This window comes from Mustela nivalis (assembly GCF_964662115.1).
Source record: "Mustela nivalis genome assembly, chromosome: 18".
In the NCBI taxonomy this organism is placed as follows: domain Eukaryota; kingdom Metazoa; phylum Chordata; class Mammalia; order Carnivora; family Mustelidae; genus Mustela; species Mustela nivalis.
This window is the reverse complement of record NC_139037.1, coordinates 34,150,104-34,176,019: the sequence shown is the minus strand read 5'-3', so window position 1 is coordinate 34,176,019 and position 25,916 is coordinate 34,150,104. Positions and strand designations below refer to the sequence as shown.

The 25,916-nt window shown below is 44.0% G+C and overlaps 1 protein-coding gene across 15 annotated transcripts in view; it reads right to left on the bottom strand.

Moving 5' to 3' along the window:
* The window catches only part of ABCC12 (ATP binding cassette subfamily C member 12), an 80,060-nt gene that overhangs the window by 41,817 nt on the left and 12,327 nt on the right, over positions 1-25,916 (bottom strand). For 12 of the 15 annotated variants that reach the window (XR_014305672.1, XR_014305673.1, XR_014305674.1 and 9 more), the window contains exons 2-11: positions 23,000-23,166; positions 19,592-19,747; positions 17,144-17,291; positions 16,621-16,854; positions 14,870-15,043; positions 14,264-14,411; positions 10,940-11,088; positions 8,384-8,491; positions 6,073-6,348; positions 2,359-2,430 (exon numbers count right to left, since the gene is read on the bottom strand). Coding sequence is in view for 7 of the 15 variants with exons in the window: in XM_082711388.1 (XP_082567514.1) it covers positions 2,359-2,430; positions 6,073-6,348; positions 8,384-8,491; positions 10,940-11,088; positions 14,264-14,411; positions 14,870-15,043; positions 16,621-16,854; positions 17,144-17,291; positions 19,592-19,747; positions 23,000-23,118 (1,584 nt within the window). In the remaining 8 variants the exon portion in view is untranslated. Of the gene's footprint in view, positions 1-1,044; positions 1,122-2,358; positions 2,431-6,072; positions 6,349-8,383; positions 8,492-10,939; positions 11,089-14,263; positions 14,412-14,869; positions 15,044-16,620; positions 16,855-17,143; positions 17,292-19,591; positions 19,748-21,848; positions 21,907-22,999; positions 23,167-25,916 lie in introns of those variants that run through there. The other 3 variants (XM_082711389.1, XM_082711393.1, XM_082711387.1) reach the window with 3 other exon arrangements.

Sequence of the window (25,916 nt, the reverse complement as noted above, 5' to 3'; positions counted from 1 at the left end):
AAATCTATGAGCAGCCAGGCAGAAATGTCACAGAAGAGGCAATGGTGAGCTCTACGGCAGGCTGGAGAGACCGCATGGCAAATCTGTACCACCAGAACAAAATGCCCTCTGAGAGGACCCATCACAAGGGCTCCCTTTTCCTCCAGGTGCACCAGCTGGATTCTACCCTCCTCATCCAGGCCCCAGGGGCCGGATATACAGCCTGTATGGCTGTGGATGGTGGTCCTGGCATGCCCTGTCTCAAGAAAGCAGCCTCAACTCAGTGGCACAATGGGTGCGGGGCCTGGTACAAGGATGCAGGCTCGGCGCAGCCAGAACGTCCCATTCTTCAAGGGGAGTGGAAAATCCAGTTTCATGGGGCATATCGAGCAATCCAGCTAGAAACTTGCATGAGCTCTAGTGTGTGACCCTGAGTACATTAAGTTCACTTAGGATGATCCCGCGTGGTGGGTATCTAACAGGTTAACAGTGGACACTAGTGATGATGCCCTGTTCAAAGTTGTCAGGGGACGGGATTTGTGGTGCTCAGGGAGGATGAGCAGTGGCAATGTGTCGTGGATATGAAGAAAGATAGCCAAGGTCAAGGGACGTGATGCCATTTCACCTCAAGAATGGTCCAAGGGACAGAGAACACTAGACTTGGAGAAAATGATAATGACAAGAATGGTAATCAGAAAAGCAAAATGAATAGGGGCGCCTGGGTGGCTCAGTGGGTTAAAGCCTCTGCCTTCGGCTCAGGTCATGATCTCAGGGTCCTGGGATCGAGCCCCGCATCGGGCTCTCTGCTCAGCGGGGAGCCTGCTTCCTCTTCTCTCTCTCTCTGCTTGTTTGTGCTCTCTCTCTCTCCAATAAATGAATAAATAAAATCTTAAAAAAAAAAAAAGAATAGCAAAATATTCGAATAGGGGCTATGCCAATCACCATGACTGGCCCTGGGAATTACCTTATAACTATTAGATACATTATCTTGTGTAACCTTCACCATGACCCTCCTAACCTCCATTTTACAGATGAAGACACCAGGGTTCAGAGAGACTTAGTTACTTATCCAAGGTTAAACAGTGAGCATGGGGCTGAGACAGGTGGTAAACACAGGCAGCCCACTCAAAAGTCACCCTGCTGCCTCTATCCCAGTGACTATGGTGAGGCATATGATCTTCCCAATGTCACATGGGAAATAGATTCTATTTTTTCTGAGAGATTCCAAAGGAGCAGACCAAAGGGCAGAAGTTAAAAGGAGGCAAACTTCACTTCCATATATATCAAAACTCTCCAGAGGGAACTGGCTATGAAATAATGAACTCCCCATTGCCGAAGATATCCAAGCAGAAGCTGGCTCATTTCTTAGTGGATGCTGTGGAGAGATTCCTATTATTAAGTAGAGAATTGGGATGGGTCACCTGGAACACACCTGCTGACTCTAGGGTTATGACAGAGATGCACACAGAGAATTCTAGAGCATAAGGGACCTTAGGAACTCACTGTATTCTGCCCCCACATTTTCCTTCAGACAGGGAAGGAGTTGTTGCTCGTTCTAGAAATGAGTTAACTGAGGCCAAAAGAAGTCACTGGTCTAGTGGGTTCTTCTGAACCTAGTATCCTTGTTTTTTCAGAGGTGTCTCCTCTCCCTACTACAGGCATCCAAACTTCTCTTTAGGGACAGCAGAATGGGGAGAAAGAGGACTTAATATTCATTCATTTGGGATGAGAAACTGTATCAATTTAGAGCCCTATGAATACAATAAATGGCTTGGCCATTTCACTGGGGTCACACAGCTAGAAATAGCAGAGGACAAGAACCCTGCACTCTTCCTTCTTCCTACCAGGAGGTCTGCAGAGAAGCTGAGGGCACATTGCTGCTTTAGTTGATGCATGCATTCAGCCACTCCATCAAAGAAGGCCTGACTAAGACAGTGCACTGGGCAGACACTAGAGATAAGGAGAAAGACAAGGGGAAAAATAATCTAGAGTCATGGTGAGTCACAGGTGCCTCACTCCCTCCCTGCAAAGCCACCTTGCTGGCCTTTCTAATCAGAATGTCTCAAGTCATGGGAAACACCATGTCCTTAATGACTTGTCTCTTCCTTTCACAAAGATGGCACTCTAGGCAAGGAAACAGTCATTGTTCAACACATGTCCTTGGGAGGCAAACCCAAGAGTGTATGGAAAGCTCAGTATCACGTGGACAAGGGGCATGGAGCTACTGAGCACATTAACTTCCTGGAAATCTCTGTTAACTGTGTGCACAGCATCAGTGCAGCTGAGCCCAGGCACTGGGTCCACTGTTCTTGAAGGGCCCCAGGCAGGGCAGGCAAGGGACGATTTGACTCATGTCAGTGCTCCAACTTCACAGCTTACCTGTCCTAGGAGAGCTGCAATGAGAGAGCTCTTTCCACTTCCAACATTCCCACATATTCCCAAAACCTTCCCCTACCAGAGAAACAGAAAAAAGACACAGTCATTCCACCAGTTCTTAAAGGGTCTTGGGCCAAAGGTGTTGCCCCCAAACTGTGCTAGCCAGGCCAGGTGGTAAGCAAGGGGTCACTGCCGGCTCTAAGAGATGGCAGATACAGTCTCACACCCCAAACCTGATATGCAGCCTGGGAGAAGGCAGGAACCTAAGTCTTAATTAAGTGCTTTCCTTGGCACAACACAGCGGAGTGCCCAGAGGAGTTCCAGAAATCATGTACAAGCACTGATGCGAAACAGCCTTGTGCTGGTCTGGGACACACAGGCCCTGGACGTGAGGACTGTCCCTTGACCACACTCCAGGAAAGCAAATCTAATAGAAGTTAAAGGCTGCACAACCCAGGGGGACAACGGTAGCCTTTGAAATACAGAGAGCCAAGTGTTTTTCAAAAGTCATTTTTTAAGTATCCTTCCACCATACCGAAGCATAATCTGAAATTACTGAGCAGTTATGCTATTCCAATACATTGGGTTAATGGGTTATTCTACAGCTACTAATCTATTAATTCAACCACAAATCATTGTAAGAGACTGCTGTGTGCCAGGTGCTGTTCTGGACACTAGCAATAGCACAATACAGGAATGAACATGACAGACAATAGTTTGGCTCTGCCCTCAAGGAGCTTGTGTTTTAGTTGGGTGGACCAAAAGTCAATAAGTAAGTAGAGTATGAAGTATGTTAGGGACAGGCCATGGAAACACATGAAGCAGGGAGGAGATACGGAGGAGATGAGGGTGGAGGGAACCTTACTGAAAAAGTAAATGTCTTAGCTTGAGCTCTACCAGAAATGGGCCCTGAATCAAAAGATTTGAGTGAAGGTAGTTTGTTTGGGAGGTACCACGGGAAGGGGAAGGTGGCCCATCAAGGGTGTACTATTATGTCAGCACCCATGGGAGGCAAGTGAAGTTCAATCTTGCTGGGAAATCCTGGGAAACTGAGGGTGGTTCTCTACCCCCAGCGGCTGAGGGAGTGTTGGAGAATGGCTCCCTTGGCTGTGGATGTCCTGTTGCTTTGTGGGTGGTGGGGAGGGCCCTAGGGCACAGATACAGATCCAGCAGTTGGAAGATGGCCAGGGCACATGGATGGGTCACCGGTAGTATCTGCTACAGATGCCATTTGAGTAAGACATGAAGGAGGTGAAGGAGTGAACCATATAATATCTGGGGGGAAACTACTGCAGGCAGAGTGAGAGTCCATACAGAGACTTTTAGGCTGACATGTGCCCACTCTTGTATTCAAGTGAATATTGTAATGCTGCCGTTGGAACATCTAAGAGCATTCTCATTAAGACCTGCTTTCAGGGACCCCTTAGAGAAAAGATGGTCTTCTTGGAGCTAAATATTTCTCCTTTCCCATCTGATATAGACCAGAAGGGTCCTGCCTGCCACCCCCAGCACGTGAAGACTGCTTCTTGTCATCATGAATTTCTTTGACAAGTCTTTATAGAACACCAGGCATCATGCTAGGCACTGGGCATAAAGTAGTAATCTAGGCAGATGGGATCCCTGCCTTATGGAGTTCACACTGTCACTGAAGCTTCAACTCAGCGAAGCTCATCCATTTTAATCCCATTAGAAGGACTTCAAAGAACTGGGACTCTTCAAAGACTTTGGGACAAAGAGACCACAAGGATGGATTCAGCTTCTAGGCATTTGGCTCTCTTTCGAGTTCTGTCCACTCTCTGGGGCCAGGTCTGAGGCTTCCAGAGTCATCCTTGTCTTCAGGAGAAAATCCACGTGGCCTGCACCCCCAGGATTTCCAATTATTCATTTGTTCATTCCGAAGAGAGTCTTGGGACCTATACTGTGCCAGGCACCTGCTTTGGTGCCAGGTCACAGCTGTGAATGAGACAGATACATGCCTGACATCAAGGAGACTATAGCCCAATGGAATCCTGGAACTAAATTTGGGAAAATATGGATGCTCTGAATTTAAGATATTTAAGGGCTGCTCTTAAGAAGGACTTGGTTGTGAGAGGAAAAAGGCAACAACAGCTAACATCAGTTGAGACTTACTATTGGCTTAGTGTTTTTGTATGATATCTCTCAATTCTCACACCCAGCCTATAAAGTGCTATTATTATTAAAATGTCCATTGAGCAGGTAAAGGAGGAGAGGTTCTAAGAGGTTATGTGGTATATACAAAGTCACACAGCTACAAGTGGCTGGAACCGGAACACACGCACACCAGGTTCCAGAGGCATACCCTTAATCCACACGATGCTGTGTTGCCCCCTTGTTTCAGAAAACATTGACCCTGTCCTTGATGCACAAGCCCAAGAGTCACCAACATAATGAGAAGGAAGAAAGCAATGAGGAGGGTAAAAGGCAGCTTCTTTAAAACACAAGAATACTTCACTGAGGCCTCTCTGGAGCAACTCTAAAGGCATGGTTAGAGCAATCCAGGTGCTGCACATCACAGGCAGGGGAAGGGAATGAGAAAGCAAAATGGTTTGCACCCAGCAGGACTTATCTGAGAACCTAGCTCAATTGCACTCAGCCAAACAAATACCATTTCCAACAAATACATGGCAGACAGTCTTGTTAACGACAAGAAGTACCACCCTACGCCAGCTATTGAACTTAGCATCACATAATAAATAGGAAAAATAGGAACCTCTCCTTCTATAGTGCTCACATGGCAAAAGAGTGAGTCAACGACATGGGAGATTAAAATACTAGGCACAAGATTATGGCAAGTGCTGTGAAATGTGTAAGCCTGATGATTCACAGTCCTGTACCCATACATTATATGTTAATTTAAAAAAATAATACCGAAAAAATAATAAAATAAAATATTAGGCACAAGATTAATGCTGAGCCCTCTGCAGCAAAATCAACAAACACTGCCATCCCCAGAGCACTGCTGCTGAGTTCCCATGCAAGAGAACCACATGTAGAAGGCCACACATTCTGTAAATGCAGAGCTTTGTCTAAAGACTCTATTCCCCAATCCTGAAGGGGAGCAGCCAATAGATTGCCTGGCTTCTTTTCCTGGTTGCTTGTTGATCTCATTTGCTTTTAACAAGTGTGTTGTTGAAGATCATAGATTCTGGGGCCAGGTGCCCTCGGTGTGAAGCCACTTGCTAGCAGTGTGGTCTTGGGTGAGTGATTTAACCTCCCTGTGTGTCAGGTTTCTCAACCATCAAGTGGGAGTAGCTACAGTACCTACCTCTTAGGTTATTGGGGTGGTTAAATGAATTAATTATGCACCTGGTAAATAGTAAGTGCTCTTAATTGTCGGTTATTATCCATCATAGTACTCCATTGTGAAATTAAGAACAAATCCAAAAAGATTTATAAAAGATAGTCATTTTGAGCCTAGCCACCTGAAATGGATTATTCATTCAACATTAAAACTGGCTCCTTTGGCGTGTGAAGATCAGTCCTAACATAACCACAATCTTCTTTCAGCTCGAAGAAAATGTCTCCATTAACCATGTACATAATTCTAAAACTGGGGAAAGAAAACAACTTAGCTACATCCTCCCACCACCATCACCACCCCCAGTTCAAACGGAATTATGTTAGGCCTTGATAAGACCATAGCTGTGTGATACAAGGAGGAAAGATGGAAGCCACCCCTGTAGAACACATACTCACCTTTCTCACCACAAAGTTTATATTGTGCAGAACAAATTTTGAGGGGCTACCACTTTGCTCCTCTGGGCCAGGAACTCCGTGGGCTGATGAACCCAAACTGTAGGCCTCTAGCCTCTGTTTCTTGAGACAATGTTTTTGGTTCTGCACTTTCCTTAGGTCACTTTTTATGCTGGTTTCTTGATCCCATGTCAAGGTGGCATTTGCTAAAAGCAAGACAGTATCTGGGTCTTCTGGTTGGGTGATGTAAGATGGGGGGCTTTTATCTATGAGAATTTTCTAAGATTAAAGAGACAAAATTAACTGGGCAAACATTATCCATTTGCAAGAACCATCCCAATATATCTTCTGATGACCCCAAATCATAATCTTGGCAATTTTACTTAGGACATTCAGAGAAGACATCCTGAAGATATTTCCCCTACGAGAAGCTGGAGCAGAAATAGTCTACTAGCTCATGCTATCTAGGACAGCATGTCTCTTCAACCACAAGGTCTATGTGGGTCACCCACATTGGAGAATGCTAATATCAAGTACATATCTTCTTCATGCCCAAGGTAATAAGTTTTTGCCAGCTTTGGATGGTAGGCTTCATTACCTGGCACTGATGCTTATGACACCAAGGTCACATGCTCAGCCTCTACTGTGTCTTCTTCCTAAGTTCCCACTCAGCTCCGTTTAATAAAACATTTGCCAAGTGCCTACCCTCTGTCATTCTGGGGTAAACAGCAGAAATACAATTATGGATAAGACAAGATTCCTGGTCTTGAAGAGATTACTGTCTAGGGGAAGATGGGAACATAATTAGACATTTCAGGGAAATGTAACAAGAACAAAACACTGTAACTTCCAGAGAAGGGAACTCTACTCCCCATCCTGAAGGCCATGTATTTGAGCCAAAGCTGAATCTGGATAGGTGCTGTACAGGCAAAGATGAGGGAGGGAAGAGGAGATGGAAACTTTTTAACAGAGTACATTGCATTAGTAAAGGCAAGGAAGCATGCAACACCACAGTTTATTGGGGTGGGGGCATGAAACAACCAATTCAGGGTTATGACAGAGCTCAAGATAGGAAGGGTATAGGAAATCAGGTGGAGACATAACTAAGGACCTGCTGATGGAAGGCCCAGTCTCAGTCCTAGAGAGAACAAGGACTCAAGGTTTTCAAGCAGGTGAATATCAGTGGTCAGACCAATATTTTAACAGCTCTCGGGGGGCTGAGTGTGATAAGGGGAAAAGAAGATAGGTTCCTAAGTCACTGTGTTGATTCAGAAGAGAGATGATAAGATCTTGAATGATCATGATGGCAGTAGGGACAGAGGAAAAGTTGAGAAGTCAAGAAATAGCACTATTCCTCTAGTCTAAGACATCTGATATAATATATAGCATCAATATGATGGTGTTCATGCTTCTGTTTTGTTCAAGAAGTGATGAGTCAACAGTGCCACCTTCCAACCCAGTCTTACAAACAGCACTCTTAAAATTGAGGAAATACAGTGAGCAAAAGGCGACCCAACAGGGCTCTTGATTAGTTGAATGTAGATAGTAAGGGAGAAGAGGGATGAATAAAGGCACCTCAGATGCCTAAGAGGACTTCCAGATTGCTGGCCTGAGTGAAAAAAAAAAAAAAAATTGTTCAATTAATTCACACATGTCTGAAACACCCTCCTCCTTTTCCTTCCCTTGCCTGAACTTCAAAACCACTTTATACACCCTTTACACGGGTCACGTATCCTTAGTGCATACATCAGTTCCTGGGATACCTGGTCCTTCAGTAGTCTGGGAGGCTCTTGAGAGTAAAAACTCTCTCTTCCTCTTATTTTCATTTACCACAATGCCTTATATACAGGAAGGACACAGTAGATCTCTGATGACTGACTGACTGAATGAATGAATAAAGTAACTAAATATATAAATGTGGTGCCCCACCACCCTCTTTATCACTACCCTCACCACACCCATCATAGGACAAACCAGGAAGGTAAAGGGGAGGAGGATGGCTCAGTGCAAACTTAGCCCCATTCCTGGGACAACTTAAGATTTATAGCTTGGAAAAAGAGGTTCAGGAACATCATCTCTATGTATGGATATTCTATTTCATTTTTACTAAAAGGGCAGACCACCTTATCAAGCTCTCCTTATATATCCTTTGATGCACATTTATTGATCCAACTCTGAATGCAGGGTCTTCTTCCAATGTTCTTCAAACCAGTGACCCAGCCCTCCAATGGACTGACACAGCTTCCCCATATCTGAGAATTTTCCCACCCAAAAGTGAGATCTCTCTTCCCTACTCACCCAGCATTAGTTATACCTTCATTCTCCTCAGAGAGACATTGGCTTCGGCCATGGCTTTGACAGAGAAAGGCAAGATTGCAATCGAAAACTTCATTACATTAAACATGGCAATCACACTAAACACCTTAAGAACAAAAGAGAAGTATAGGGTTTAGGATGAGATGTTGCCTTGGCTCTGAATCATTATATCTCTGGGAATTATATTTGTCGAGATGAAAAATAATGGCACAGTTGGAGTTTTTACAAGAACATTTTTTTTCCCCATTTCATGGCTCACAAATCATGGGCTGGCAAATTAGGGATAACAATATCTTAATCTCTTTTGCTCTGGATTTTCATCAGAATGGTGGGAGATGTATCCCTTGTCTCTGCCAGTACAGAGAGGATCGTGTCCAAGGAAGTCCTCTAAATGAATGTGTTTCGAAGTCTCCATCCACGTCTTTACAAGGCCTAGACCATTCACCCAAAACCCCATGGACTGTCCTAAGTTACCGTCTTTTTCCAGTTTCTTCAAAGGCCTCTGGCCCTTCACATCTAGATTTATTTCTGGTGTTTAAATATCCATACCATATTCAGCCCCAAAATGAAGGCAGAAGTTTCCTGGAAGGACCAGTTGGCCCATGCTGGCGTGTGGAGAGTGACTTCGGGTTCTCCTGCCCCTGGGGTCTGGCCTCCACACGCTCACCACATGTCTGAGACAAACTTGAAAGCCTCTGTTCAACTGCCATTCCCAAAAAAATCACCTCCCCTCCTTACTGAGACCTTTCTCCCTGAGCCCTGCCTGGTAGGTGGTTAACATCATACAGCCTCAGTGAAGATAAGTTTCCTCACTCCACCAGTACCCCAGGGGTGCATGATCTCATCTCTCAGATTTCATCTTCTCACCTGTCCAATTTGTAATGAACAACTTCTCCCCTAACCACCTATTTAAGGAATTAGTAACACAGCTTCCATCAACAAATCCAGAGTGATCCTTCCTGCTGTTGTATGGGCCCCATGGACAGAGCCCTGGGCTTCAACTAATCCTCAGTAGTTCTGTAAGGGCACAATGAAGAATGCTGTCTTTATCACATCTGGTCCCAAATCCATCCCCAGAGAGAACTCAGCTCCCCTAAGTCCCCAAGCACTATCTTGGCTCAGAAAACCCAAGCCTTGGTTGACATAGCACTTGGGCTGCCTGACGTGAGCCAGCACCTGGGGGCTGACCTCTTCCTGATGTGGCCCTGACAGAGAAGACAAAGGATTCTGAATCTGAAGAAATATGTGCCTTGCATTTGGGAGAATTTGTTCTTGGCCTACCTTTCTTCTAAATCATCATTTTAGAAAATATTAACCACGTGCACTCAATTTGGTTTTAAATTTGCTTGATGTATTGCTGGGGATAGAATTCTTTGCCATCGTTTGGGATCATAGAACACAGTCACAATAATTGAAAAGCGTTCCGTTGAGGCTTTGGTATGGCATTACCATTCATTCTGGCTTCAGGTTCGTGGCTGAATTCAAGCCCCCAGAGTGTGTGAGTAAACTGCGTGTGAAGAACCCAAGAAAACAAAAAGCACATCACAAGAAACACGAGGAGGTTCTAGGACTGACAGTGACACAACAGATGCCCCCTCAGCAGGAGCATCCTGCCTTCTCCACATCTCCGTTCCCCTCAAAATCGGTAATTTTTGGTGCAACTATTGCTCTGCGACCCCACTTGCTTATTTCATTCTCTCTCTCTCTTTCTCTCTCTTTTTCTTGTTTTTATTGCCCTTCCTCCATTCACTTACCCTTCAGACACTGGGTTTAATAACTCAGCTGTTTATTTCAGCCAGGAGCTGTTTCCCATCTAGCCCAGAGCTTCTTTACCTTTGAGTGCACAGACCCCCTTATAAAAAAAAAAAAAAAAAAAACCCTGAGCATCTCACATTCATTCTAATTCTCCCTCGGAGGCTTTCAGCCCCAAATCGCCTGGCCTGGGTGAGCATCAGGCTAATAAGAACAACAAACACTTACACAGCATTTACAACGTACCAGGCGCTGTTCCACATGCCTTCTTTTATAGAACTCCTTCAGTCCTCACAACCACAGGGACTATTATAACCCCATTTGTAGATAATAAAACCAAGCAAGAGGGGTTCAATGAATTGCCTCTGTCATGGTAAAGTACCAGAGTTAGGATTTTGAAGAGGGGGATTCTGACCCTTGCATCTCCCAGTACCTACGACTCCTCCCACCAAGAGAACTCTCACAAACTTCCCTTTTTATAAAGCATAGGAATAATTGTGAATAAGGCAGCCAAGTGCTCGTCTGCTTCCAGTTTTGTTTTCCAAATGTCAAATTGTGTTCCAACATTAACCACTACTCCTGCACTGAGTTAGACTGAACAAAAGTCTCTGTTGGGCTATCCCGGGTTCACCGCAGCCCAAGGACTTGTTTTTAAAAGTAAAGATAGAATTCTGGCCCTTCTGGGATTGGGTATTCTGTGCCAGTCCACAGTCTCGGGCCTCTGCAGGCAGGGAGACACTTCCCACCTGGCACCTGCCAGTGCTACAGTGAGAAGGAAGCCCGTTCTGGAGATGGTTCTTACCACCGGGGCAGTGAGCCTGCGTCTGAGAAGGATGTGGCAGGTGAAGGTCAATACAATGGCTATTGTGGATGCAATGGGGGCCAGGGCTGAGTTTCCACTTTGGACGAATCCAGCTTTTTCCAGTAATTTCCTTTCCCGCTTCCTTATATCTGTAAATAGAGAACAGTCCATGATGGATTTATTTGGCGGCACTAAGAAATGTATTTACCCCTACCTGATCCTCCTGTAAAAGAGAATTTAGGATTCCTGCTGTGGAGTTTAAACTAGAGGAAGCGCAGAAAGTCCTGGGTGCAAACTGGGAATTCAGTGCATGTCCGCTGCCACATTGGATGGTTTCTGGGGTCTTTTCCAATTCTGATTCTGTGTCAGGAAGTCCTACACATGGATGCCGACAGGGGTGAGGCAAGTAATGTAAATGAAGGCAGTGGGCAGAGAGTAAGACCAGAGGGAAGGTGTGCAGTGTAGCAAAACGGGGACCACATGCCTCAGTGAAAGGGGCCACAACCTCTCAATGCAGGGCAGCCCAGGGTCACCAGACCTTTAGCTATTCCGAAGACTGGGGTCTGGAATTTTGTGGGACATCCTTCTCCTTGCAAATGTTGGGAACTGATTGGAAAGTTTCTAAATACTATAGAAACCAAATAAAACACAGGTGCCAAGCCTGGAGACTGCCAGATTGGGGTTCCTGTCCTGTGTCTCAGGAACAACTACCAAAGCCCAAGAGCATTTCTCCCTTTCATGAGTCCAGATGGGGTCCACACCTCCACGTTGCTCACAAGTTAAATTCAAGCCTCCTTCTCCTGGTGTTTAAAGTTCTTAATTCCAATTCTAGCCTCTTCCGCAAAAACCCTTTCACACTGGCATCATGGGGCCATCACGATTCTTACTGAGTGCTCGGCTGAGCACGGCATAATGTTCTCATTTGATCACTCTAATCACTGTGTGACAAGGGAAGAGCTATTATTATGCCCTCTGGCAGGACAGAAAAGCCTTCACAGGTTAAGTAACTTGCTTTTTAATTGGTCATGGTACAGCTGGAACCCAGTTCTACTACAGTCTGAAGTTTTGCTGTCCACATGCCCTTTACCTCTGCGATACCACCCACCTCCTTGTCCCCAAGCACATCCTCACATATCTACCTCGAGGCCTCTGTTCCTGCTGGGGGTCTTCCCCAGTTCTGTCTATGTCTGAATCCTTGCTATCATTCAAGGCCTTTCTAAAATGCCACTTTTGCCATAATGCTTCTCCTGATCTCTCCAATGGGATATGCTCAACCCCTCACCCTCCTGGAGCTTCTCTCCATTTCCTTGGTGACATTTTCCCCATTTCATCCTATGGTTAGTTCACGTGTTCACTCATTTAACAAATTTTAACCTGGATGTCTACTATTGACCAGGTGCTGCACTTGGGTGTTGGACAGCATAGGAGTCAACAGAGTCTCAGCTTTCTTTCCATTGGGGAGACAGACAATAGAGAAATAAACAAACAAATCCTGTCATTACTAATTTGTTGGGCGATATGAAAGAAATGAACAAGATGAAGTGATTAAAAGGAATTGGTAGAGAATGGGCCTGCTTAGAACTATAGTCAAGAAGGCCTCTTTGAGTCAACAACATTGAGAGGCATCCCAAAGTCACCATCAAAATCTAGCACAAGAGCACTTCAGGCAGAAAGAACAGCAACTGCAAAGATCCTAAGGTATGAATGAGCATGGATGTTGTTCTAAAAAAAGACAGAAGGTTCTCATGGCCCAAGCGAATTATCAAGGGTTAGGACAAGATGTGATGAGATCAGAGAGGTCTTCAGGGGTCAGATCATGTTGGATCCAATAGGCCATAGAAAGGAATTTGGATTTATTATTTTTTTAAAGACTTTATTTATTTATTTGACAGAGATCACAAGTAGGCAGAGAGGCAGGCAGAGGGGGAGGGGGTTGCAGGCTCCCCACTGAGCAAAGAGCCCGATGCGGGGCTTGATCCCAAGACCCTGAGATCATGACCTGAGCTGAAGGCAGAGGCTTTAACCCACTGAGCCATCCAGGTGTCCCAAGGAATTTGGATTTAAATCAAAAGTCCTAAATTGGAATAATCTAAGTGTGATAAGAAGCCACTAAAGATTTTTCAGCAGGGAGGAACAGGATCTGACTGACATTTTTCAAAGGTCACAGTGGTTTCTGAGTACATAATGGATTTTAGGGGGAGGGAAGAAAGCAAATGTTGCATCTGGAAGTTCTTTCCATACTCCAAAAGGGAGAGAATATTGGCTTGCAATAGTGTGGCAGCAGAACGAAGAGAAGCAGATTCCAGACATATTCTAGAGGCAGAGCCAAAAACTTACAGCTACTGTTGAGCTTAGTTAACTCATTGTTCCTTCATCCCAGAAGCAGGAACCCTTTTTCTTATAATTCTATGTAGCTCCCATGACCTTGCACATAGCAGGAAGCTGATAAATATTTATTGAGTTAAACTGACTCGAATTAAAATGAGTTGAATTAAATCGAACTAAGTCAAATGGAATCCAGTTTAATCAAATCACTGTACTAAAGTGAGTTCAAGGTGTAAGGGAAGTATTTCTGGGTCTTCAAGGAATGTTCCAAAGGGTTGCCAGTGTCCCAAACTGCAGCATTTCCTTGGGCAATCTCAGAAGCAAGTTTTCTAAAACCACTCCCTAAAACACAGAGACACAGCTTCAGGGCCAATTACATGCTGATCTAAAAGTGTAATTGTAGATCCAGAGAGTCAATTGTAACAGTGGTTCAGACCATTAACCGGCCAACCACCTGAGTCTATGTCAGCAATTATGTAAATGTTCCTGCAATTAGATTTGCATTTATATTTGATTGTAATGGCTTAATATCATCTTTTTTAAAAAGCTATGTATGTGTCCTCATATCTGTGCAAGGAATGTCAAGTCAGGGGGTCATCCAATCATCATGATGTTGCTGCAGGCAAGGAGATATATATACATAAGCTCGAGTATGTGCCTGTGTATGTGTATACATCTTCTAAGTCAAGGAAATAGATAGCTCTTCTCTTTATAATGTTTTAGTGGATTACTTTTGTGAAAGGTAACTGGTCAGTACCAACATCCACATGCCTTCATAAAGGCTAGACCTTATATCTCTCACCTGTTGAGGACTTGGGTTCACCAGAACAGATGCCTGGGTCTATTAAAACCTCTGTAATCCTTTGAAAAGCCTGCAAAGCAGCTCAAGGGGTCCCCACGGCCCCCTTTCTGGAATGCCTGGCCCCAGGAACCTTAAGAACACTTTGGAAGAGCACATTCTACAGAGTAAGTGGTTCTTCAAGCACCAGCACGTCCTACCTTGAATGGTATTGGTAAAAGATTTTTCCCAGGCGTACATTTTAATCAGCTTTATGCAGGTCAGAAACTCATTCATTGTCTGAACTCGCTTGTCTGTCACCGAAATTGCTGATCGTCGGAAAGCTGAATTGAGCTTAGCCATAAACATCTGAAATCAAGGTACAAACAGTGTTCAGAGAGAATTGCTGAATTGCAGTTGGCCTAAAAATCCAGGGATCAGAGTATAAGTGCCAGGAAAAGTTCAAAGGGAAGTTGGGCTAAGATTCTCAGCCATCCTTCCCTCGAGTTGTGGCAGCCGATGTGAACCAGGGGACAACACTGGAGGTCAAGCAGGTGATACAAATACATGAGTTATTAGGATGCAAACAGAGTGTTGGGGACTTTGACAAACTGGAAAACATGCCTTTCTCCCCTAGGGCATTCAAATTCAAGTTCTTAAAAATAAAATACACTGTGCCAAGAAAAGAAAACACATTCGTGAACACGAAGTGAGGGCACAGGCTTCAGGTTCCTGCCCTGGAAATGAAACCTTCTATTTAATTCAGTGAGAACATGTGTGCAAAATGCAAGCATACAGAGGTTACAGTTGCAAAGATCTGCCATTACCTGGATGGGGATGAATACGATGTACACAGATATCCCGATGAGGGCTGTGGGGCCCAGAATGAAAAAAGCATACACTGCACAAACAGCCATTAGGATAGGGATGGTGGCTGGCAACGGACAAAACAAGGCAGCTTCAAACAAGGAATAACTATCATTTGATAGTATATTGAGCACCTGGAAAGAAAGCACATGGAATCAGGCTTTGGAAGCATCACCCAAACATCTCCTCAAGTGAGAAGAGAAGGAAAGAAGAAACTGCTTTAAGAGGGAGGGGTATTGCCAAGGGACAAACATGATGAATTTTGTGGCTCTCATGCTGATCTGATTTTGGAGAGGCCAGTATTTTAGGACTGAGAGTCCCAATGAAGAAAGACATAAGAGTAATAAATATTATCATCTAAGAGCAAGCTGGAGAAATGGCTAGCTGCCTACCCTTTATCTATCTCTCCTTCTTCCTGCTTTATTCAGAGCACGAATGCGCCCAGCTAAAAAACTACATTTTTTAGTTTCCTTTGTGGAAAGAGTACGGCCATGTGATTATGTCAAGGACAATGAGATAGATAAAAGCCAAAAGTGTCAAGTGGGAGCTTGGAAATGCATTCTTAAAGGGAACGAACTCAACTTAGAGGACATATATCCTTATTCTTTCCTCCTTCCTTTTACCAGCTATCTGAAACATGACTAGCATGACTGGACCTCCAGCATCTACCCTAAACCATTATGGGAGTCATGCACTAGGATAGTGACAAAGAAAAGAAGATCCAGAAATCCCCGTACCAGCTCTGAATTGTTCTCTTCCACACTCCTTTTGCAAAATGTGAAATAAATTCATCTTGCTTAATCTACTGTTACTTTATATTTTCTGGTTCTATGCAACCAAGTGCATCTTAACTGATACAAGATACTTTGGACATAATGAAAGAGCAACTGTAAGACAAAGGCAAATCTTCTCCCTTACTTCGTGCCACATGGAGTTCCCTTGACTAGGGAAATTTTATTGTGTAAATGGTGAGGATTTTATTGCTAAGGTTCAAAGGCTTAAGAAAATATAAATTCAGGGCACCTGGGTGGCTCAGTCAGTTGTGTCCAACTCTTGTTTTTGGCTCAAGTCATGATCTAAAGGTTGTGAGATCGAGCCCCATGTCAGGCTGTGCACTGGGTGTGGAGCCTGCTTGATATTCACTCTTTCCATCTGTCCCTCTCTCTGACCCTCTCTCTTTCTCCTACTCGAAGAGAAGAGAACAGAAGAGAAGAGAAGAGAGAGAGAGAGGAAGGAAGGAAGGAAGGAAGGAAGGAAGGAAGGAAGGAAGGAAAGAAAGAAGGAAAGAGAAAAAGGGAAAGTATAAGTTCTGAAGTCCAGTAGGCAGTCTTTATTATGGCTTTGGCACCCCAAACTCTACACAATCAGAATTACTGGATCAATTCCTCACTCATTTTTTTAAATGCCTGTGGTGTATCCCATACTGCCTCAGTGTCCCCAAAGGGATTGAATGATGTCATCCCCCAGCCCTGAGTCAGCTGGAACAAGAAAGCCTTTCCAAATTCTCCAGCTTGAATGGAGCCCTCCTTTCACTAAATTCCTCTGGTGTTTTGAGTCTCTCTCATCTCATTTAACATGGAAATAGGGTATAATGGGCAGGACATTGGACAAAAAAAAAAGAAGGCATATGCACCATCCAGGAAGCACATTTCACTCATATTCAGAAAAGCCAGGATTTAATTTTCTAAAATGAAACTCTGGACCTGCTTACCTCACCAACAGAGATGTGTGCCAGCGTCTTGAAGGACACCAGGTTTTCGAAAACCAAAGTAGAGACAGCCACCTTCAACCGGATTGCTGTGCGGTAATTTATGGCCCAGGCAAGGGCCCAAAAGAGCACTTTGGTAAACTCAGTAGCAAAAAGGGCTATGCACAGGCCAATGCCAGCCCAGACATTCCTAGAAATGCTCTCGGTATGTTGGAGGATTTGGTGAATGAGAACCGTCTGCAAAACAGCACAATGGAGAGAGAAGAGGGCCACTGGGGGTTGAGGTTTGTATAGGAAGCCTCAGATAATGTCGGCAAGCTGACTTTATGAGGCAAACTTTTTAATTAATTTCAGTGGCGGCTGCTGTGCTTGACAAGGATTAGCTTTATGAAAATTTGCCCCCAAGGAGCTCAAAGATAATGACAATGTACTAAACCCACCAGCTCGTAGAGAAAGCAACTAATGACATTCTTTGCCAGACTAGGGACCTGTTTGACAAGGCAGGCGAAGGGCCACCCCCACTCACCGGCCCTATGGCTGCCATGATCACACACAGGATGTTGGCCACAATATCCATCAAAACACGTGTCCTCTGGAATTTCCAGACTACTCGGCCCAGAGAGGCTTGCTCAGGACCCACTCTTTCTACCTCTTCATCCCAAAGGATTCGAAATCTGTGATGAAAGAACAGGAAGAAGGAAAGGGGCTTACATTTCCATTTGCTGTTTGAAACTACTTGGAGGGACAAACCTCTCAAAGGTGCTCAACACAGCCCTCATCCCTGGCCGTGGTCGCTCTACAGAAGCAGTTCTGATTCTCTCTTCTTCCTTTCTAGGGCAGATGGGATACAGGAGGGGCAGGAGGGCAAAGCCTCGGCACAAGCACCAGCTGGTACCTGGCACTTGGGCACTTTCCAGGCCTTCATTTCCTGCTCCTACTGCCCATCTCTGGCACAATACCAGTTCTGATTAAAAAAAAAAAAAAAAAAAGACAGAGGCAACAGAAGCATGACAAGAGTAGTCTTCCCCAGAACAGGGAGGAGTTAGTCCATTTCAAAGATCTGAAAGAAGGCAAGTGTGACAAGAGTGTGGTGAAGGAGGAGACAGGCTGACATGACACTGGGAGGAGAGGCAAAGCCAAATCCCGTGGGACCTCATAGTTCTCAGAAAGGAGTTTAGGTTTATTTTCTGGAGCAAAGGAAGCCATTGCAGGTTTTTAAGCCTAAGTGATAAGATCATTTTACATATCTAAAACAACATTCAGGTTGGTGTGAGAATAGTGGGTTATAGGGGGAACAAGAGCAAAAGCAGGGGGACCATAGCAGGAGACTGTTGACAACCAGGGGAGAAGTGGTGGTGGTTTGACACTGGCTTTAAGGGACGTGCATTTGAGAAAGAATGGACAGAGACAACGGGACATACTGATGAACTAGATGTAAAAGAAAGGGGAGGGAGGATCAGGGACCCCAATTTTCTGGCTCAACCAAGGGTGTGAATGGAGTTTGTCAAGAAGAAGAGAAGAGCATCGTCAGGTTGGGGCCCAGAAGAAAGCAGCTTTAGATACAAGACATTTATGAGTCATGCAAGTCCAGCTGTCCAGTTGGATGCGGGACATATGAATTCAGAGTCTGGAAGAGAGACGTGGACTGAAGGGGCATAGTATTAAAAGGTTGTATTTGGTGTTGAGTCTTTACAAGGGATAAACTCACCGAGGAATAGGCATAGCATGGAAGAGAAGAGGACCCAAGTTGATGTTGGGTAGAGAGAAGGAAACATTAAAAACAGAAAGAGAAGTTCAGACCAGAGAAGTAGAAGGAAAATCCAATACTCCACAGGCACTGGTCCAGCTCTTCTTCTCTGATCTCACTGGCAACTTTCTCTGGACTATAGATATGGGAAATTACCATTGAATGAGATATCTGCAACACATGGGTGAGGAGAAGCACAACTGTAGAAACAATTGCAAGACCATGATTAAAATTCCCAGTCCTTTAAGTACATACTCCAGACTATACTTTGCACTTTACCACATGTGGCCAAAGATAAGAAGACTCCCAAAAGAAACAAGTGCAAAAAAGTCTTAGAGAAGTTCCCCCATTGTTTAAGACATTATGATTCATCACAACCTCAAAGGCCAAAGGAGCTGGGAGAAAGAATGAAGTTAATGTCTTTATCCTTATGCTGACATGGAAAAATCTTTATAAATGCTTACTGAAAATAGCAAAATGGTCAACCATTCTATAACACTTCACTTTGTTTAAAGAAAAAAAATGACATGTAAATGGGAGGAAGAAGAGGTACTGATCCACAGAAGATGGTACAAAAGGGTATGCTTAATTAGAGTAGAAAAAATTCTGGACAGATCAACATAAACGTTTAACAATGCTGATCTCTTGAGTAGCAGAGCAGGAGTACAGTAGGGATACTCTCATGGCTTAAATGTCTGTTGCTTTAACATTTTTAGAATTAATACGAATTAGGTTGAACCAATGACATTTACATTTTTTGCAAGTCAAAACTGTCAAATATTAGCAGTTTCATTTGGCTCAACTTAAACAAATTTTACAATACAAAAGCCCAATAATGATTTTTAAAGTTAAGCAAAACATGATGCCTGGAGCTGCACTCAGCAGCAGCCCAGGTGGGTCTAGCCAGCACAGTGCAAAGTGAAATTCTGGCCGCCTTCGTCCCGATGTAGGGCTTCTATAAATCAGCGACAACCCAGCTCCTAAGCCTTAGGCTGTAACTCACAAACAATCCTTCTTCCACACCATCTTTCCCCAGTCCTCACCTCCCCAGAGACTGGGTCAATAAATTTAGTCAGCTAAACTCATGTTTCAGGGAGCACCCATCAAAAAGGGCCCCCAAGGACCTGGAGGTCCTTCCATACCCGGGAAAGGAGATCACTCAAAGGGCACATGGGCCCCTGCATAGGATGGGCTCCTCTCCTGAGGTGACCCACAGAATCCTGGTACCTTTTGGCATTGGTGTCCGATGAGTCATATGGTGACAGCGGGGGCAGGGTATCCACAGTCAATGTGTGCTTGTAGCCCCTAACCATCACTGGTGTGATCCAGGAAAACGTAGCAAAGGAGAGCAGTCCTGCATCATCCACAGGGTTGGGTGCCAGCCTAAGACAAATGAGACACTGTGTGTTCCAGGGCATAGAGGTTATTGCCCTGAGTCCCTAGCTTGAGCTCTTAACTGTAATAATAATCACAGCCACACTTAGAAGCCATGATTCCCACCCATTAGCCATTTGAGCAATGGCGTGTGCTGGGACCCGCTCATATCAGTCCGTGATAACTGATTTTTAGATTTTTAGGAGTTTTGCAAGTTAGTTGCTAAACATGGCCAGTATTAAAAATTACTTAATTTTAGGGTGCCTGGGTGGCTCAGTGGGTTAAGCTGCTGCCTTCGACTCAGGTCATGATCTCGGGGTCCTGGGATCGAGTCCCGCATCGGGCTCTCTGCTCAGCAGGGAGCCTGCTTCCTCCTCTTTCTCTCTGCCTGCCTCTCTGCCTACTTGTGATCTCTCTGTGTCAAATAAATAAATAAAATCTTAGAAAAAAAAATTACTTAATTTTAAATAAATCGTCTTAAGGACAAAGGTAAGTACTTGAAACTCATCACTTCTTAATTATTTTACTAGATTTTGCTAGTATGTATGGTCTTTAGATTATATAAATCTGTTGCATCTATACAGTAGAAATACAATGGAACAGGGTGTTATGCACATCTCTTCCCAACTTGGCATTCAGTGACATCACATTGCCTTGAAATCAGCCACGGTAGGCCGTCAGAACTGATAAGTGCTACCCACCATGGAATTTTTTTAGTGAGCCAGTGCTCAAACCTCACAACCAACCCATGGGAACGAAGGCACCTGACCTATTTGTCATGAGGAAATGAAGATCGGGAAGCTGATTATCAGAGGCTGAAGTGCATGTCTTGTGCTCCCAGGAGGATGGGGAAGGTACAGAGCTGGGCATGACACCATGGGGATGAAGCAGGGAGGCTACCTAGGCAGGCACATGCTGGAGGCAAACTCATGGTTCTGCAGACCAGGAGGATGGAATGAATTAAAGCATTTAAAGTGCTCTGGCTGCGTAAATACCAGCTAGCAGATAAAAAAAAAAGAGGGCAGAGGAGGGGCAAGGAGGAGAAGAAAGAAGAAATGGAAGAAGGCAGAAGGAAAAGGAGGAAAAGGAAGTAAAAAGAAAAGGAGGAGAAAGAGTAAACAGTTGAGGAGAAGGAAGAGAAGAAAAGAGAGGAAGAGGAAGAGGTAATGAAGGAGGAGAAGACCTTGGTTTTGCCCTTGCAAAATTAACCAATTAACCACCTAAGACAGAATAAAGTCAGAGACATGGAGCAATATCTACTGATTACTAAGCCATGAGTATATTCTGGACCCTGTAAGGGCTTTATACTTGTAGCAGATGCTGCCAGGATCCCGTGGGTCACAGACGCTTGGCTCAAGCTGACAACATCCCGTCTTCAATGTGAGCTATGCCCCCTTTTCACCACCTGTTTCAGTGCCTTCTCAGGAGCTTAAGTGCAGCCCAGAATTGCAGGGCACTGATGCCTCCAGGAGCAAATCTTAACAAATGGGGAATATAGGAGCCCATGGACAAATGCACCCTCCTATCCTTTGGGTGGAAAATTGTACACTTTCCCAGGAAGCCCTAGTAGAATCCAGCCCCTATTCCTACAGCAGTGACACTGATGACACCATGTTGTCCTTCCCTGACCCACTTCCCCTAAATCCTCCCTCCTGCTTCCTGGGATCACATCCTGAATGAGCTACCTGCATCCAAGTTCTTAGCTCAGACTCTGATTTTGGAGAACTCAAGCTAAGAGAATATTAACAATGTACCATGTACCTGGCACATGGTAAAACTTTCTAAAAGGTGGCTTTTATGATACAGTCATACATTACTTCATAGAATCATTACAACAAATCATTGGAATGGACAGAAGGAGGGAATAATGACACCATTTTGTAGGCAAGAACATAGTGGCACAGAGAAGTTAAAGTCCTTGGCCAAATCTTAGAGTTGAAAAGTGGTGGAGCAATGATTCAAACCCACTCCTTGCTGACTCCAAGGTCCCCATCATTTTCTTAAGCTCTACACCACATTGCCTCTCCACAAAACAATTATAGCTCAGCCAAAACAGTGGGTAGTTAGTGCTTTCCTGCCTGGGGTTAGTTATGGTAGCCTATTCCCTCACCTTTCAACCTTCACCTCTCCCCTCAGAGGGCTCAAGGTGCATCTTCGGTCCAGAGATTCTAGAAAAGAGCAATGCTGTGTCACCTCACTATAGAGATGCCACTTGGCCTTCTGATGTTCAGAGGACTGGACATAAGGGCCTTTTCCATGCAGAAAAGGCAGCATAATATTAATAATATTATGACTAGTATAATATTAATATTATACTAGTATAATATTAATAATATCACATTATATCATGTTAGAGTTAAGCTTGTGAGCTTGAAAGTCAAGCTACATGTGTTTCTATCCTGCAGTTCATACATGACCTAATTCTCTCTCCCCAACTGTATAACAGCCCTTTGGATTGTGAGCTTGCAACTGCTTCCATCAGTAGGTCCAGTCTATTTCTCCACTCCTAGAATCTGAGCTGACTTGTTCCTCAATTTGGTCAATAGAATGCTGTGAAAGAAATGGTGTGCCAGTTCTGAACTTGAATCTCAAGAAACCCTATATGCTTCAACTCATCCTTTTGGTAGTCTGCTCTCATACTAAGTGATCAAGCCCAGGATACCCTGATGGGAATTGATAGCCCATATGGCCCACTTGTTCCTATTGTCCCAGTCAGCAGCCACCTTGCCGACGGGAATATTTATAAGTAAGCCTACTCAAGACCAGATGAATCACCCACGTAAGCCCAGCCCAAGTTGCTGACCAAACCATAAAGTTGTATGCTAACTAAATGGCAATTGTTTTAGCATTCCAAGTGTTAACAGTTAGAAAGTTTGTGTGTTACAAAAAAAAAAAAAGCTACCTGGTGAACTTTCAGCAAGTTACTTAACTTCTCTGTGCCTCATTTGCCCGCCCATCAGATAAAGATAATAATACCTCCATGGTGGCTGGGAAGAGCAAATGAGACCATGTTTGTAAAGTACTTGGACAGGTCCTGGCACAATGAAAGCTTTCCTTAAACACTAGCTATTGTTCTCTCAGCAAAGGATAACAGGAGTGGCTAATGGATGGATGGATGGATGGATGGATGGAAGACACAAAGACAAGAGAATACAGAGCAGCAGCATGGGGAGCAGGGCCAGAGCTTACTCTCCTGATAGGTTAGAAACTAATTCTGGAGGTTCTCCCCCGGCTCTCCATCCAAACCTCCTCCTGGCTTACCTTGCATAGGGTCTCACCGGGATCATGGTTTTTAGGCTGGAGTCATATCTTTCTATAAAGGTTCTCCGCTGGCCTCGCCGATCCAGATCTGAGATAAGGTAGGGGCCTTCACCCACCATCCTGATGGCAGCCTGGAGCCTTGGCCTATTGGCCTAGGGACACTTTCACTATATAGCAGAAAGATGAGGAAGGTTACTGAGAAATGAGGACACTCTGAAATGGGTTCAGGCATTCCACCCATACTCTACCCAGATCAGCTTCCTTGCTCCAACCCATTAGACAGTTTCACCAATTAGCTTTCTACATTTATGGGTCAGGTGGGGGTGGAGGGTGAGGTGTGGCCAGAAACCCTGCCACATCCTTCAGTTCCACTTTGAGGTTTCCTTATTAGCCAGGACATTCTGTGCCTCTTCTTTTCCATTTTGGGTTGACTGGGACAAAAAAAAGGCTATCATGGATTGTCTGTTGGGAGCTAGTCTGTGACCAGCCCTGAATCCCAGACCAACAAAAGAGCTCCAGGAAGGTATGTTTGCTGTCACACAAATTTGCTTCACAAAGAGTGAAGTTTGTCTCACACACCTCTTTTTCTTCCGGCTTCTTGTGTGTCCACACTGCCTTATACCCAAGGGCTAGAGACTTCAAATGAGACTACCTCTCAGGACAGGGCACATCTGGACAAACCCACATTCCCCCCCTCCACTTCTGGGACCACTGTCCCTAAGGAAAACCAACAATCTATGTGGAGAAAACACTTTTTGGAGTGCCTGTCCAGTCCATAAACCAACCACCCCATTCACCAATCACCTAAACCTAATGAATAGAGAATAATCCTTGAAGGTTTGCCTATTCCTGGTTTCAGTCCTTTCCTGAATGAAACCCCAGCTCTATTCTTCCCCTAAGATTCCATAAAATCTCCCTCCTTATAAGCTAGAGATGAATTCTCCCTTTTTACCCAAATTATCTTAAGTTGTTTTTTGTCATTTACCACCAGAGGCCTCACCACTAATACATGTATATGTATATATATATACATACACATACACATATGTGTGTGTGTGTGTATACATACACACTCATACATGGGGTTGCCATTCCCATGAATTTTCTCAGGAAGTTTTCATGGCTAGAAACATCAAATAAACCAATTCCCATCAAGGTTTTAATGACTGACAATCAAATGACAGAGTTAGAAATGTTCTCAGATTCAATATTTTACAAACTCTTCCTTACACACAAGAAGAAATGAAGACCAAAAGAAGGGAAAAGACTTACTCAAGAATATATGGTAGTGATACTAGCATCATGGCTGAATAAAACAACTTTTGTTTGTGTCTCTCCTACTCTCAACAATAATTTGCCATCTATTCACCAATAAAAGTGTCCTTCTGAGAGCTGTGGGATCCAGCACCATATGCCAAGAAACCGAGGAGTCTTGCCCACCCATGTATCAGGTAATGGACATAGAGACCTTGTTCCTGGCTCTGGGCCTTGAAGTGGTCCATGAACTAGCTCCAGACCTCCTTGGCCATAGTCTAGGAGTCCCTGAAAAATATTACCTTAGACAATCACTAAGGACAAGAGAACTTTTGGAGAAGTCCAGATTCTCAGTGGAAATTTTCCAGCACACCATTCAAACAAAAAAATATAAGTCTGGATGTATTGGAGAGGGAAAAGGGAATATTTTGACTTTATCCACACTACCACTCCCCCAAGGCAGCATAGCTTAGGGCCAAAAGAGATCTTCTCAGCCTATGATTTCTCTTATAGGAGAAAGAGAAAACTGGCTTCCAGAGCTGGCATCCAGCTGCACAGGGGAATGATAAAGAAGCCTATTTCTCTTTCACCATATATAGAGGACTGAATTCTGAACTTCATCAGCCTGGCAAGAAGAGGCTTCAAGAGAGGCACATAGGACTCTTGGAGGACATTAAAGGAACATGAATCCTACTAACTGCATCACAGATTACATCAAGAAACCTGCTTTTGAATCATTGAGAATACCTCATTCACGCATGTTTCCAACTGGTTCACAGGCACCCCTAACATTCCACATGCCTCATCTACACATATACCCAGCCTGTGGCCAGCTCCCTATGCATGTTGCCAGTGGCAGCAGTGAGAGGAAGATTTGACGGATAGCTAGTGAGCATCATGGAAAACCAAACCACACCAAATCTGTGGGCTAAGGAGAGACCACAAACTTGAGCTTTAGCACCAGTTTTGGGAAAACAAAATGAAGGCTGTCAGCATCCAGCCCAGCACTTTGCAGGATTGATAGAAAGCATATAGCCTTAAGAAGAGCAAGGAAGAGCTAGAAATATGGAGTAGGCATATCCATAGAATGTCTGAGAAAGCCCTAGACTCCCAGCAAGGATCATGGAAGGTATTTCTTTCCCAGAGACTGTTAGTAAAGATTGGAGGAGGTAACTGATGTTTCAAATGTGAAGACAGCAATGCAAAACTTTAAGGAGCATGAAAAATTAAAGAAACATGGCACCACCAAAGGACAATAATAATATTCTCAAAAATATGGAGATTGCAAGTAACCCAGTAAAGAAATGAAAACATCTGTTTTAAGGAAACTGAAGGAATTACAAGAAAATTCAGAAAGACATTTCAGATAAATCAGGAAAACAATACACAACCAAAATGAGAAGTTTAACACAGAGACAGAAATTATTAAAAGAACCAAACAGAAATTCTGGAAGTAAAAAATATAATGAATAAAATGAAAAGTGTAATAGGATCAACAACAGAAAGAATCTATGAGTTAGATGACAAGAAATTTGAGATTATCCAGTCAGAGGAGAACTAAAAAAGAATTAAAAAATTAAAAATTAAAAAATTAAGAATTAAAAAAGAGTGATGAAAACCTATGCAATCTATAGAATACCATCAAAAGAAACAATTTGTTAAT